This window comes from Galeopterus variegatus, unplaced genomic scaffold (genome assembly GCF_000696425.1).
Source record: "Galeopterus variegatus unplaced genomic scaffold, G_variegatus-3.0.2 Scaffold620, whole genome shotgun sequence".
Lineage (NCBI taxonomy): Eukaryota > Metazoa > Chordata > Mammalia > Dermoptera > Cynocephalidae > Galeopterus > Galeopterus variegatus.
In genome coordinates, this window is record NW_007726731.1 from 573255 (window position 1) to 586484 (window position 13230).

At 38.7% G+C, this 13230-nt stretch overlaps 1 protein-coding gene across 1 annotated transcript in view; it reads left to right on the forward strand.

Annotated features, from left to right (window-relative positions):
- The window catches only part of ITSN2 (intersectin 2), a gene marked incomplete at its 3' end in the record, with an annotated part of 55081 nt that extends 42988 nt beyond the window's left edge, over positions 1 to 12093 (forward strand). The window contains exons 2-6 of the mRNA XM_008570625.1: positions 8262 to 8325; positions 9123 to 9286; positions 10646 to 10852; positions 10986 to 11082; positions 11954 to 12093. Of these exons, the coding sequence (XP_008568847.1) occupies positions 8262 to 8325; positions 9123 to 9286; positions 10646 to 10852; positions 10986 to 11082; positions 11954 to 12093 (672 nt within the window). The remainder of the gene's footprint in view (positions 1 to 8261; positions 8326 to 9122; positions 9287 to 10645; positions 10853 to 10985; positions 11083 to 11953) is intronic.
- Positions 12094 to 13230: the final 1137 nt, after the last annotated feature.

Genomic DNA, 13230 nt, shown 5'->3' on the forward strand with positions numbered 1-13230 from the left:
AGAGACGTGAGAAATGGAGACAAGACAGTATTCTGATCAAGTCTCATTTATTAGCCAGAAGGTCACAGTTTATATAGACAGCAGGAGGGAATCAGCAGATAATTAAGTATGCAGATGTTTTCTGGGAAAAACCACAGGGCAAATCGTTCAGGGAAATGGAACATTTCTCAGCTATCTAAAGCAAAGCAGCAGGTGATCTATGCCTAGGGCTGTGTAAGCAGTAAGAAGGAGAAAATGGCGGAAAGGTCACACCATTATATCTTTAGTGTGAGAAGGCTATTAGCAGGGCTTCATGACCCTGGGCCAGCAACAGCCAGGCTCTTTGGCTCCGAACAAAGAGGTATTCTCTTACTAGTGGGGGAACAGCAGGAAAGTTTTTCCCAAGACCAACCACAGATACACAATAGCACTTGGATGCTACAGAGAGGAGGGGGAGAACACAGAGAAATCCACACCCCTGAGACTCAGGTGCACAAGGCCTGCCTAAGACTGAGTATGGATCAGATCAACAAAAAATACTGTCTGCCCTTAATAAAAGCCAAGCCCGGAGGGCTGGGTGATTAGCTCAGTTGTTTAGAGCATGGTGCTGATAACACCAAGGTCCAGGGTTCGATCTCTCTACCAGCCAGCCACCAGAAGAAGAAAAAAGCCAAGCCTAGAGTAACAAGCAATAGCAATAGTCCCTCACTGGGTGAGGGACAAGAGCACAAGAGAAAGCCCCATTAGTGCAGAGGTGCAGGGAGAGATGAAAACTGAAGGAAGAGTACTAACTCTGAGAAAAGCTGTTTAATACCCCAGTTCCCACCATTAGCATAAGACAATGGCTTCCACTTCTAGAGGAAGATAAAGTCTATGGTACCCTGAAAATATCCATAGCAACAATAAAATCTTACTACAGTTGAACTGAAAAAACTGACTCAACATCCTGCACTAATGATTTAACAAGAAGTGTGCCCATGTTCAGACATTACTGTTTACCTCAGTCTCTGTTATTTTGCATGATGTCTAGTATTCAATCAAAAAATTATGAGACATAAAAAAGCAAGAAAACAAAAACTATTGTCAGGAGACAAAAAATTAACAAAATCGGAATCAGAAATGACCCAGATTTTGGCACTGTTAGGCAGGGACTTTAAAATAACTATAATGAATATGTTAAAGGATCTAGTAAAAAAGGTAAACGGCATGCATGAACAGAAGGAGAATTTCAGCAGAGACATGGAAACTGTAAGAAAGGCAAGTAGAAATTCTAGAAATAAAAAACATGGTATCCACGATAAAGAATTTCTTCAGGCTCATTAGTAGCCTCAAAACAGCCAAGGAAAGGATCCGTGAACTTGAATATAGGTCAGTAGAAGTTACCCATACTAAAACACAGAGAAAAAAAAAAGTGTGTTGGAAGAACCAGAATAAAGGTCTTAGAACTGAAAGACAACATCAAATGGCCTAACATATGTGTATTTTGAGTCCCAGTAGAAGAGATAAAGAGAATGGGGTAGAAGAAATAGTTGAAGAAATTATGTCTGAGAATTTTACAAAAATAATGAAAATATCAAACATCCAAGAAGATCAGAGAACCTCAAGCAGGATAAATACAAAAGAAAAGGAAAAAAGGGTCTGGGTTTTTCATTTATACTGGCAGAAGACATGAGACCCCTGAGTCAGAGACAAAGGACTTTATTACTAAATAAAGCAGCAGGTAGCATGAGTTTCATGTTCACACTCGTTCCTGTTACCTCCCCATGTACCTCTTACCTGTACCTTGTCCTCTTTCCCATGGGAACAATGTGGACCGAGGTGGATGCTGTGCACAAAAGTGGCTTTGTGTCATAGCTTAGGAGCCCCAAGCTTAGGAAACTCCTGTGTTTGCAATGCAGGCATTCTTAAGAAGATAGTTGGAAACAAAAGCCATCAATGCATTTCTTCAGAAGATACACTGAAACATGAGAGACCTGTGGAGAATTGTCTCTCGATAATATCCATCCCATGTGTCTTCACTGTTTTGGCTTCTGGCATCTTTTCTCAGGACTATACCACTCAGTTGACCACTCTGATTAATCTGACTAATCAGGGGCTGAGACTAAATCTGTTTTGTTTATTTCATGCAGCATTTAATTAAGCTGCTCAACAGGACTTCAAGCAGCAGGTTGAACTCAACCTGCAGTGTTCTCAGTTATGCTCTCTGGGATCCCATAAACAAATCCCCTAAATCATCAGTGTCCACCTTAGAGAGCCAGGTGGCTTTCTCCTTAAATTTTGTATCAATGTTTCTAGCTGGCCTGGAGCATTAATCTAGGTGCAACGGGTTTTATTAGCAATTGCACACGTTCTGCCTTGGCCTGCAAAGAGGAAATCTATGATAATTCTATAACAATGCTGGGCAGTAAGTTGAGTCTGATGTGAATACCTTCCAGGGCTGAGGAGGTGTTTTCTTAAACACTTGTAAGTCTCTTCCTGCACATTATTGTGTCTTTGGAGGGAGGCAGGTTAATGCCTGGCTTCCACACAAGAAGTAGAATCTCTAGGGTGCATATAATATGCTTGAAAAGAAAATGTTTCCGGTTGTTGGCCTCCCCAAGTGGGACCTACATTAGAAGCGGGGACAAATTTGACAGTGCCTCTAATGTGGTCTCCTGAATGGCTGGTAAGTCTTAGGGTTCCCAGTGGAGTTTGAATAATTGAGTCTAGTCCTTGTTTTTTGGCAGGATTGCTTGTGTGCAGTTAGTCCAACCTGTTCTGTTTGTCCATACTACCAGCTGGACAGAATTCATCCATTACTGAGATTGGGGATGGGGAAGACCTCTGGAGGTGATATGCATAGGAGGTACTGGTGCTGGGGCCATCGCCTGATACTTCAGAGAGAGAGAGAGAGAGAGAAAACAGGGATCCAAACCCTTGACCTTGGTGTTACCAGCACTACACTCTAACCAAGTGAGCAACCAGCCAGCCCGATCCCCTTATATTTTTGATAAACTTTGTAAGGTTGAGGGCAGAGAGAAAACAGGGATCCAAACCCTTGACCTTGGTGTTACCAGCACTACACTCTAACCGAGTGAGCAACCAGCCAGCCCGATCCCCTTATATTTTTGATAAACTTTGTAAGGTTGAGGGCAGTGGCAATCAAATGGAAGTAAAAGCCATCTGGTGGGTGATGGCAGACTCATGAATCAGTTAAATTTAAGGAGTTCCCAACAGTTTAGGAGAACTGCACCAGGGCACTTTCCTAGGAGAGGAAGGCTCCAGGGGCAGTTCTGAAAGAGATCATTAATGCCTCCTAATTCCACTCTCCCAGGATCTAAGTTGTTTCTTCCTCAGGTGCCTGCTTGTTACTCTCTACCTCTACAAAATCTGGGTGTCCCATTTCAGTAACTATAATGTCACTATTACCTGGTGATTCAGAAAGATTAGATGCGAGAGGGACAAGGACATTTTTGTTAACCATAACCATAATTACAGATCCCCTTTTGGCTGAGCTGCCCTCCTGGGTGGTGTATGAACCAGGCCTGCCTGCAGTTGATGTTAGGGGAAAGAAAGATGCATCATGTCCAGGGTAGAATCCTCAGTTTTCACAATGGGTCTATATATCTCTTAAGATCCTCCACTTCTCAACCCTAATCATTAGCCAGGAAGCAACTAAGAGGCCATGATCCCTTTCTGGGAACAGCCATAATCAGTGACCAAACTATCTTTAAAGTATGTAGACCAGGAGGAGATGGTGGAAGTAAAATCAGACTATCAGTGCATTGTTGAGTAGCTCTTATGATAAAAGGTGCATCGATTTCAGAGTGCATATGGTCCAGAAAGCTAAAAACATGAAACAGAGTAGTTTTTTTTTTTTTTGTCCTTTTTGTGACCGGCCACACCGCGCTCAGCCAGTGAGCGCATCGCACCGGCCATCCCTATATAGGTCTTTTGTGACCGGCCACACCGCGCTCAGCCAGTGAGCGCATCGCACCGGCCATCCCTATATAGGATCCGAACCCGTGGCGGGAGCGCTGCTGTGCTCCCAGCGCAGCACTCTCCTGAGTGCGCCACAGGCTCGGCCTGAAACAGAGTAGTTTTAAGGTCCACAATAATGTGGACATCGTGGACTGATTGGTAACCTAAAAAATTATGAATGGGTATGTTGTAATGGGACTGTACATATGTAGAGGCAGAGGGGATAGGAAATCTCTGTACTTTCCTCTCAATTTTGCTGTGAACCTAAAACTGCTCTAAAATATAAAGTCTATTTAAAAAACAAACAAAAAATGTCAGTAGTTTGAAGCTCTACTGATAGCCTGAGAAAGATATCAAAGGTCCAATGTAGTCAGTCTGACAAGAGTCAAAAGGAGCAAGGCCCAATGTGATGAGACTTCTCCCACCACACCCCCACACCCCCCCACACATGAGTCACGGAGTCACAGGTCTGGCATGCAGTGATATCCTCTGCATCACACTGGTTCAGCAGCTTGATTTCAGTCTAAATCAGTGGATGAGCCTTTATGGTGAGTATCTATATACGTGACCCAGATAATTCAATTAGCAGTTAAAATTCGTTTTCAATTTGCAGCCCCAAAGAGCATGTCTTTAATCTGTCAGTGTGTAATTTTCCAAGTGGCAAACCAAGCAGCTGGGCTATTGGCAGCAGCCCAAGAACCTGAGTTCTGCCCACTGAATGGAATAACCATGTCTGTTTTCAGTTCAGCTCTGAAGCTGAACAGCCACTGCAGCCCAGTGGATACTGCTGGCTTTCAGCTTCTCTGAACCGAGGGCCTCTTTGATCCAGTAGCTTTGCTTCAGACAGTGGAGTGGGAATAGTTTCCCTTCAGGGGGATAGCTGCCACATTATTATGTAAAGCCACGGTACTGTTGGGGCAAGGCTCCTATGTTCTTGACTATATTTCCATTTGACAAGCAAGGATTTTCTGATCCTTCCCACCTTCTTAGTTGTGGAATTTAAGTTGATCCACTCCAAAATGGAACTGTCAGGCCAGAGTCATCAGACCTTCGTGGATCAAGCATTCAGACCCCAAAGGGTGCCTCTATGTGGAGGATACTTCCCTTTACCAGAAGCTCCAACTGGCAGAATCATCAGTCACAGAGACTTGTACTGTCTTCAGTACCCAGAAGCCAATTTTGGTGGGGTTTACTAGCCAACACTGCTGGTGGAGGTATTTAGTTTAGCTAGTAATAGTATACCAATGTTCATTTTCTTTGTTTTGGTAAATGTACCATGGTTGTATAAATTAACATAGTAGAAATTGTGAAGGGTATACAGGAACCCTGTACTATCTTTGCAACTTTTCTGTAAATCTAAAATTATTCCAAATTAAAAGCTTGTTTTAAAGAGTACTCAATGGCTCTCCATAACTTCCAGCATAAAGGTTAGACTCTTGAGGATGGTATTTAAGACCCTTCACAGTTAATTCCAACCTGCCTGTTTCTTAACATTTTCTCACACTCACGTGGTACCCTAGCTATTAGTCTACCCAGTGCACTTAACAGCAGCTTGCACATACCTTCACTTCTTATGTGCTACCCTTTTTGTGTGAAATGCTGTTATCCCACCTCTTCACATGACAAGATTCTAGCCAAGCTTCAAGGCTCTGCCTCAGTCTTACCTTTTCTGTTATCTCATTCTTGATGCTTCTAACTCAGAGTTAGTCTAGGTATTTTTGTATATTCAAGGGTACTTCGAAAAGTTCATGGAAAGATTTGTATTATCTTTTGTTTTTCTATGAACTTTTTGAAGTATCCTCATATTCTGCTTAGAAATCTTCACAGTTTGGGGTTTCTGGGCAAGATGCCGGAATAGACAGTCCCCAGCATCACTCTCCCACAAATCAGCCAATTTACAACTATAAAAAAGCAACAGTAGCCAAGCTGGAGCTGCTCAGGGGAAGAGGAGGAGAAACCTACAGAGTGCACAAAGGCAGGAAAAGCCACAATGAGAGAAAGAAAAAAACCACTCCAGCCATTTTGTGCCATGGCCGCTTTAAGGCTGGAGCTGTTGAGCACACAGAACAGGAGCCAGCAAAAGCTGCAGCTGTGCCCATTGGATGAAGTTGCTTTTAGGCAGCAGGGGAGAAGAGAGCCTTGGTGGCCCCCAGGCCAGCAAGATCACTGATAGGGTTCCTATGGACCCACATAGGAGCAAGGAGCCACAACAACTGAAAAAAAGGAGCCACTCAGATGCTGGTGAGTCATCGCAAGGGACCGGCACATGGCCCATCCCATGGGAAGTGTTTCCAGCATGGGCAGTCAGGGAGCCCACAAGGGGAACACTGGAGCACAGCAATTACAGCTGACCCGCACCCCAATCAGTGAAGGACCACTCAGAGGAGCCTGTTCAGGAATATAGAATTGCATGGGGTGCAGTTTGATGAAAGACTCAGGCCAGATCAGAGTTTCTACACACCCCAGGTACACTGGGTCTCTGGAGAGCCAGAAGTACCTATAAAGTTAACCATTAAAACCCGAGCTGCACATAAAGCCTTCCCTAGGGAATCAGCAGCAAGCCAACAATTTAGCTAAACCACACAGCTCAAGTACTGGTCCCCACAGGAAGTTCCCCCGTTTTGGAAGTAAGCAAAGGACAAAAAATTAGTTCCAGTCCAGGCACACCACCAGTGTGTTAGCATGTGGAAGATATTTTCCTGAATTCTAAATGATAGTCAAGATTTTCTGTATAATTATCTAGTTTCACATTTTAACATTATATCTAGAAAGTTTTCAATTTATTTCTTATATCAGATCCATTTCCTGGAAAATAATCTAGAATTTAGCATGTGGAAGATATTTTCCTGAATTCTAAATGATAGTCAAGATTTTCTGTATAATTATCTAGTTTCACATTTTAACATTGTATCTAGAAAGTTTTCAATTTATTTCTTATATCAGATCCATTTCCTGGAAAATAATCTAGAATTTTTTTCTGAAATCTATTTCTCATAGTGCTAGCCCTCTGTCTTTGAGGCTATACCAAGCATTGATTGTTGATGCTAGTCCTTGTTTTATAGAAGGACAACCAGAGAAAAAAGGAGATTGGTTTAGATGTGTCTTTCAAATTTATTTCTATAAATGAAACTTTTTTCTGTGATGAAGCACCTTTATGCTTTATATACATTAATAGTAACTATAATAACTATTTTTATTGAATTTGTACTATATGCCAGATGCTGTGCTAAATGTGTTATCTCATTTAGCCTTCACAACAACCCTGTGAGGTAGGTGCTATTGTCCGTATTTACAGATGGTAAACCTGAGACTTAGAGATATATGTAACTTGTCTAAAGTTATGGAGATGGTTAATGTTGATCTGTGCTTTGAAACCATTCCTGACTTTGGAATACATCTTCTTAATCATTATAGTTTAATGTTATTTGTACTGTTGTAATAATAACTACCTTACCTGGTATCAGGATTTGATTACCCTACTCACAAATTAATAACTTAGTCAGTCACCATTCATGGATGTGGTGAAAGACCTGAGATTCCTGAGTCAGAGACAAAGGACTTCATTATAAACAACACAGCTAGCAACATGAGCATGTTTCTGATGCAGAGAGCCCAGAAGGAGATTCCTGAGTCAGAGACAAAGGACTTCATTATAAACAGCACAGCTAGTAGCAACATGAGCATGTTTCTGATGCAGAGAGCCCAGAAGGATGCTACACATGCTGTGGTTGTGTTTCAGGAGGGGAACACTGAGCTTGGGGAACCCACCATTTTGTAGCAAGCAGTAAAGCAAGTTTGTTCTTTGTCCCAGTGGGAGGCATTACCTCATTTCTCAAGATTGCTTACTGAAAAACCAATTCTGAGAAATGAAACAGGCAGAGAGCAATTAGGGTTTTGCATTCTTGGCATACACAGCAGAACACATAGGAGTATGAAGAAACCCATGGAAGACTGTCTCTCCTAACATCTACGGTACTTTTTATATAGAATTTTCTTAGGAAATAGTGTTTTCAACTATAAATTTTATTAAATAGAAATATTATCAAGTAAGACCCCAGCTGTGGAAAAACTAAGATGAATAATGCAATTTTTCATCATTGATTAATATGTAATATAACTTCAGTTGTGACTTTTGTTGTTTTAAAACTTCTAAATCTTATTAAAGAAATGTAAATAATTTTATGTTATTTCTATTTCATTTATTATTTAATGATTGGAATTAAAATTATAATCAATAACATGTCTATTCTTATTATTCAGAGGCATTGAAGTAATTTCATTTACCTAATGTACTTCTTGGTTTTTGTTTTTACTACCTTCAGGTGATCAAGCACGTACTTTTTTCTTACAGTCAGGTCTGCCGGCTCCTATTTTAGCTGAAATATGGTAAAGTGTTTTGTTTTGTAGATAAACTTAAATTTCTGATAGTCTGTTGTTTTTTATAATACAATGTTAACAAAAGTTTTTTTGTTGTTGTACTCTATTGTTATTAAGTAAGAATTTTTCTTAATTTTATTGAGCAAATGATTGAAAATAATTGGGGTTTTGTTCTATAAGACAAATTTCTAATCTCATTAAAATTTCTAAGGAAAGAAGATGTATACATTATCACCAAAAAATATTTCTTTTATAACTGGCAGAATCTCAAAATCTTCTTTCTCTTATTTTGTACTTATTTCATTTATTTCATCATCTATTAACCTTTCCTTCTCCTGCCCCTACCTACTTTAAAGAAATTATTCTTTATAATATCTGGGGTTTTGTTTTTTAATCTATTTACAATAAGTAACAACCCCCACTCCATCTTTCTTTCCCCTTGGAATATTCCCATGCCTGGCAGAGTGCCAAGCACATAGTAAGCATTCAATAAATATTCGAGCATAAAAATAAATTAAATTTAGAATTGTTATACTCTTGAATAATTTTTATCCACACTAGTGAAAGTCATCCCAAAGGTCTCTAGATTCTATATAGACAGTGTGTTTTATTAGATGCTATCTCTGTTCAGCATTTCTTTTAGATTTTAGATTTTTGTTGCTTATATATGTATATATGTATTTAATTAAGTGATGATGTATATGTGAATGCTATGTCATTGTTTTTGTTTTGTCAGCCTCAGAAGTAATGTTGGTTTTGTCACTATTACCCCCACATACCAATCTACCACCCCATGTTCTTTTTAGGGCTTTATCAGACCTGAACAAGGATGGGAAGATGGATCAACAGGAGTTCTCCATAGCTATGAAGCTCATCAAACTAAAGCTTCAAGGCCAACAGTTGCCTGTGGTTCTCCCTCCAATTATGAAACAACCCCCTACGTTCTCTCCATTAATTTCTGCTCGGTTTGGTATGTATCTATTAATTTAATTATTTGTATTTGATAGTTAAATTTGATTCCTATGCATAATACTTGGGGATTAGAAAAGAATTTGTTAGCATAAAATGACAATCCCCAGACTCCAAGTTAGCTTTTATGTCTGAGATAAGAAATACTAAATTTACTGTCATAGCTAGGGTGTCCATGTATCCCAGTTTTCCAGGGATGGTTCTGATGTATGTGTGTTGTCCTGGCATGTGGTCCAGTTAGTGTCCCCTTTCCTAAGTCCCATTTGGGTGATAAATTATATGGTCGCCCTGGTGAGATCCCATTTGGGTGATAAATTATATGGTCGCCCTGGTGAGAGCTGATTCTAAATAGTATTCTTAATTGGTTTACTCTATGAGTACATAAACAATGAACAATTTTAAACTCACTTTGAAATAGTTTAATTTGTGGGGTAACTTAAAATTATATAAACAGAAATTTCTCTAATTTAAAAATTAATTAGCCAGCTAAATTTAGGGCTGAAAGTTGCGACCTCGTGCTAATTAATATACATATTCATCAGAGATAACCATGTTTTTATCAGAGATAACTATGTTTTTGATTAATTTTGATTAGCCAATTTCTTACTAATTGTATATGTGAGAAGCACTCATTTTGAATGGAGCATTCAATTAGGTATCTATGTATCTGAAACATGTTTCTTCACTCCAGATGTTAGATCTTAAAACACGAAATTCTTTTAGTATTGCAGTGAGCTCTTGAGATAAATATCAAATCATTGTGTGATCATATTTATATATTATACTTAGTATTCTGCAGTTAGTAAACAAATAAAAGTCATTACTTTGTTCCTTTTAAAGAATTGTCTTTGAATTCATAGGTGTGTTACAGGAAAAGTGAAATATATGGCATGCTTTCTTACAAATAATGCATATGCATAAATTTGTCTCCTAAATTATCTACTAATCAGAACCATTTTTGTTGTCATTGTTTGGAGTGTATGTGTGTGTTAGTCAAGTAACTTAGCAGCACTGTATTTGTTATCCTTACACAAAAACCTACATTTGATTGGGTAATACATTCCCTCTTTGAGGGTACTAATGTTTAGTTGGAAAAGGCTGCTTAGTTTTATTCATGATGAGAGAAGAGAATCTTTAACTTCTTAGTAGGCATTTTCTTACTTATGCAGGTCAGAATATTAATATTAAAAGCAGTAGTTTACCTTCCTCACTGCTGGGTCAAAGCTATTTTAGTGAATTTTTTAAGGATAGTTTGCCTGTGTGTTTCAGTAAACACAGAGTCTGTTGCTCACTGTACTGTAAACTTGTTTTTTGGCATATGTGTACAAGTACTGGAAATTGTGTTCTCTTTTGTCTTTAGGAATGGGAAGCATGCCCAACCTGTCCATTCCTCAGTCATTGCCTCCAGTTGCACCTATAGCAACACCCTTGTCCTCTGCGACTTCAGGGACCAGCCTTCCTCCCTTAATGATGCCTGCTCCCCTAGTGCCTTCTGTTAGCACATCATCATTACCAAATGGAACTGCAAGTCTCATTCAGCCTTTATCCATTCCTTATTCTTCTTCAAGTAAGTGTTTTGTGTCTAATGAGTCAGTATTACATATGAAGAAAAGTGTATTTATGTCTAAATAGATACATATTTTCTTTGTACTTTATGGTATTGCTTAGTGTGAGCCTTTTTCTTTCTTTTTTTTTTTTAGCATTGCCTCATACATCATCTTACAGTCTGATGATGGGAGGATTTGGTGGTGCTAGTATACAGAAAGCCCAGTCTCTGATTGATTTAGGATCTAGTAGGTATGAATACTTAACACTTACAACTTTTTATGCTTTCAATAAGGGGTCTTTATTTAACAAATGACTTTTTTTTAAGCTCTGAGCGTATCAATATTTTACTTTGAAATTGCCAAATATAAGTATATAAGTTAAATTTACTACTTATAATTCATATAAAATAAGTTTTATTTTTAGAATTATTAAATGTCTGTGGTATTCTACTTTGAAAATACTATTTTATGTAGACTAAAAATATTCTGCTGTATCTTAGTCAATTTCTTGCCCAAAGCTATGTACTTTTTTCTTCAAAAAAAAGTATGTATTTCCCAAAATGTTTTATAGTCTTTGTGCATTGTTAATTTCTTTCTTGAGCAAAATCTTTTAAAATTTAGAAAGGACAAAAGCATCAATGTTCATTTGTTACCCCTCATATAAATCACTATTATACTGTTCAAAGCAGTGTAGAGTGTTAGCTTTCACTCAAAAGAACAACATTCATACCCCAGCTTAAACACTCACTGATTTTGTGACCTTGTTTTTCTCAACATCACTGAGCCATAATTTACCCATCTAAAAGATGGGGACAGTAATATCTTTTAACTTTGTTGGGAAGATTAGGAATAATATTTGTAAAAGCCCTAGAAACATACAAGGCCTGGCACATAGTAGGTTCATTATATATGGTAGTCCCATGGAGTTCTGTGATTCATATGGTATTTGCTTTACTAATAATAATCATAATGGCTTAAATTTAAGTTTTTAAAAAAATATTAAATGCAAAAGCAATTACCATTGTATTAATAGATATGATTCTTAACGTCTTTGTCTTATAAAGTTTAATTAAGTGTATTTTATTTAGTAACATAAAAATTTTAAATAAATTTTGTTCTAGCTCAACTTCCTCAACTGCTTCACTCTCGGGGAACTCGCCCAAGACTGGAACCTTGGAGTGGGCAGTTCCTCAGCCTTCGAGATTAAAATATCGACAAAAATTTAATAGTCTTGACAAAAGCATGAGTGGATACCTCTCAGGTAAGGAGAAATGTACTTCCACTGAAGAACTTTTATTTGAATTTGTACTTTGTAGATCATCTAAAGTTTTAACAGCCAAAAAATTTAGCAGGCATTTGATAAATATAAATATTGTAAGTTGTGTAAGAAACAGAGATGGATCCAACTTGATTGCCTTTTTCATAGTTCTTACAGTCAAGGTGAGCACACAGATATTATTGGAAGAAGACCCATCCCTTGAGAATATCAAACTTCATCCTCTAAGCTTTGTAATGAATGGAGAACCTCAAATCACAAGGGAGAGTTTGTGGAACTTAGCCTCAGCTGCTTTGCCTGAGAATCCTCGTTGGTCCTTTTCTCTGCTTGCCCTTACTAGAACCTCAGTTTAATGCTCTAATGCAAATGTGTCCATAAGACTTGACCTTAGATCCTTGTAGAACATTTGAGTCCAGGCTAGAACATTATTTAAACTTTGTTAATAGGGAATATAAGTAGAGGGTAATAGGCAAGTAGAGTTCCCACTTTCTAACTTTCCCATTCCCTCTTCACTCAGCAAGAAATTATGATTTAGGACAGGATAAAGTAAGTATTTAAAAATAACAGAGCTGATTTTTTTATGGTTCATAAGTGTGATGATTGGAGTTTCACACTATTGTGTGAGATGTGCCTCCCTCAAACCTCCTCACAATGATGTCAACACATAACCTGTCTGACATGAAAAAAGAAAAAAAAAAAGAGCTTTAAATGCTAAGGAATATAGAATGGGAGATATTAATATGAAGCAATCAGATAAAATATCTTATTGGAAGAAAGCATTTAAATGCTCCATCATGAAAGAAAAAGTTAGGATTTGAACAGATAGAGATTGAAGGTGAGGGCATTTGAGGCTGATGGAGAAGAAATCTTTAGAGCATAAAGTGCATGGCGTGTGTGGAGAATAAAAAGTCTGTGGGGAGAAGGGCGGATGAGGTCGTGTCTGCGCATCATCGGTAGGGCAGGGTTGAGTGGTGGGCACCGCTGCACAGGGGTCTGAGCCACGTCCCGGGAGTGGCGGGCGGCTTCGCCGGGGTGCTCGGAGCGGTGAGCAAACGCGCTCGGCCATGCCTCAGTTCAGCGGCCCGAACGTTCCTTATAATCGCTTTGTAATGATACTTTGAA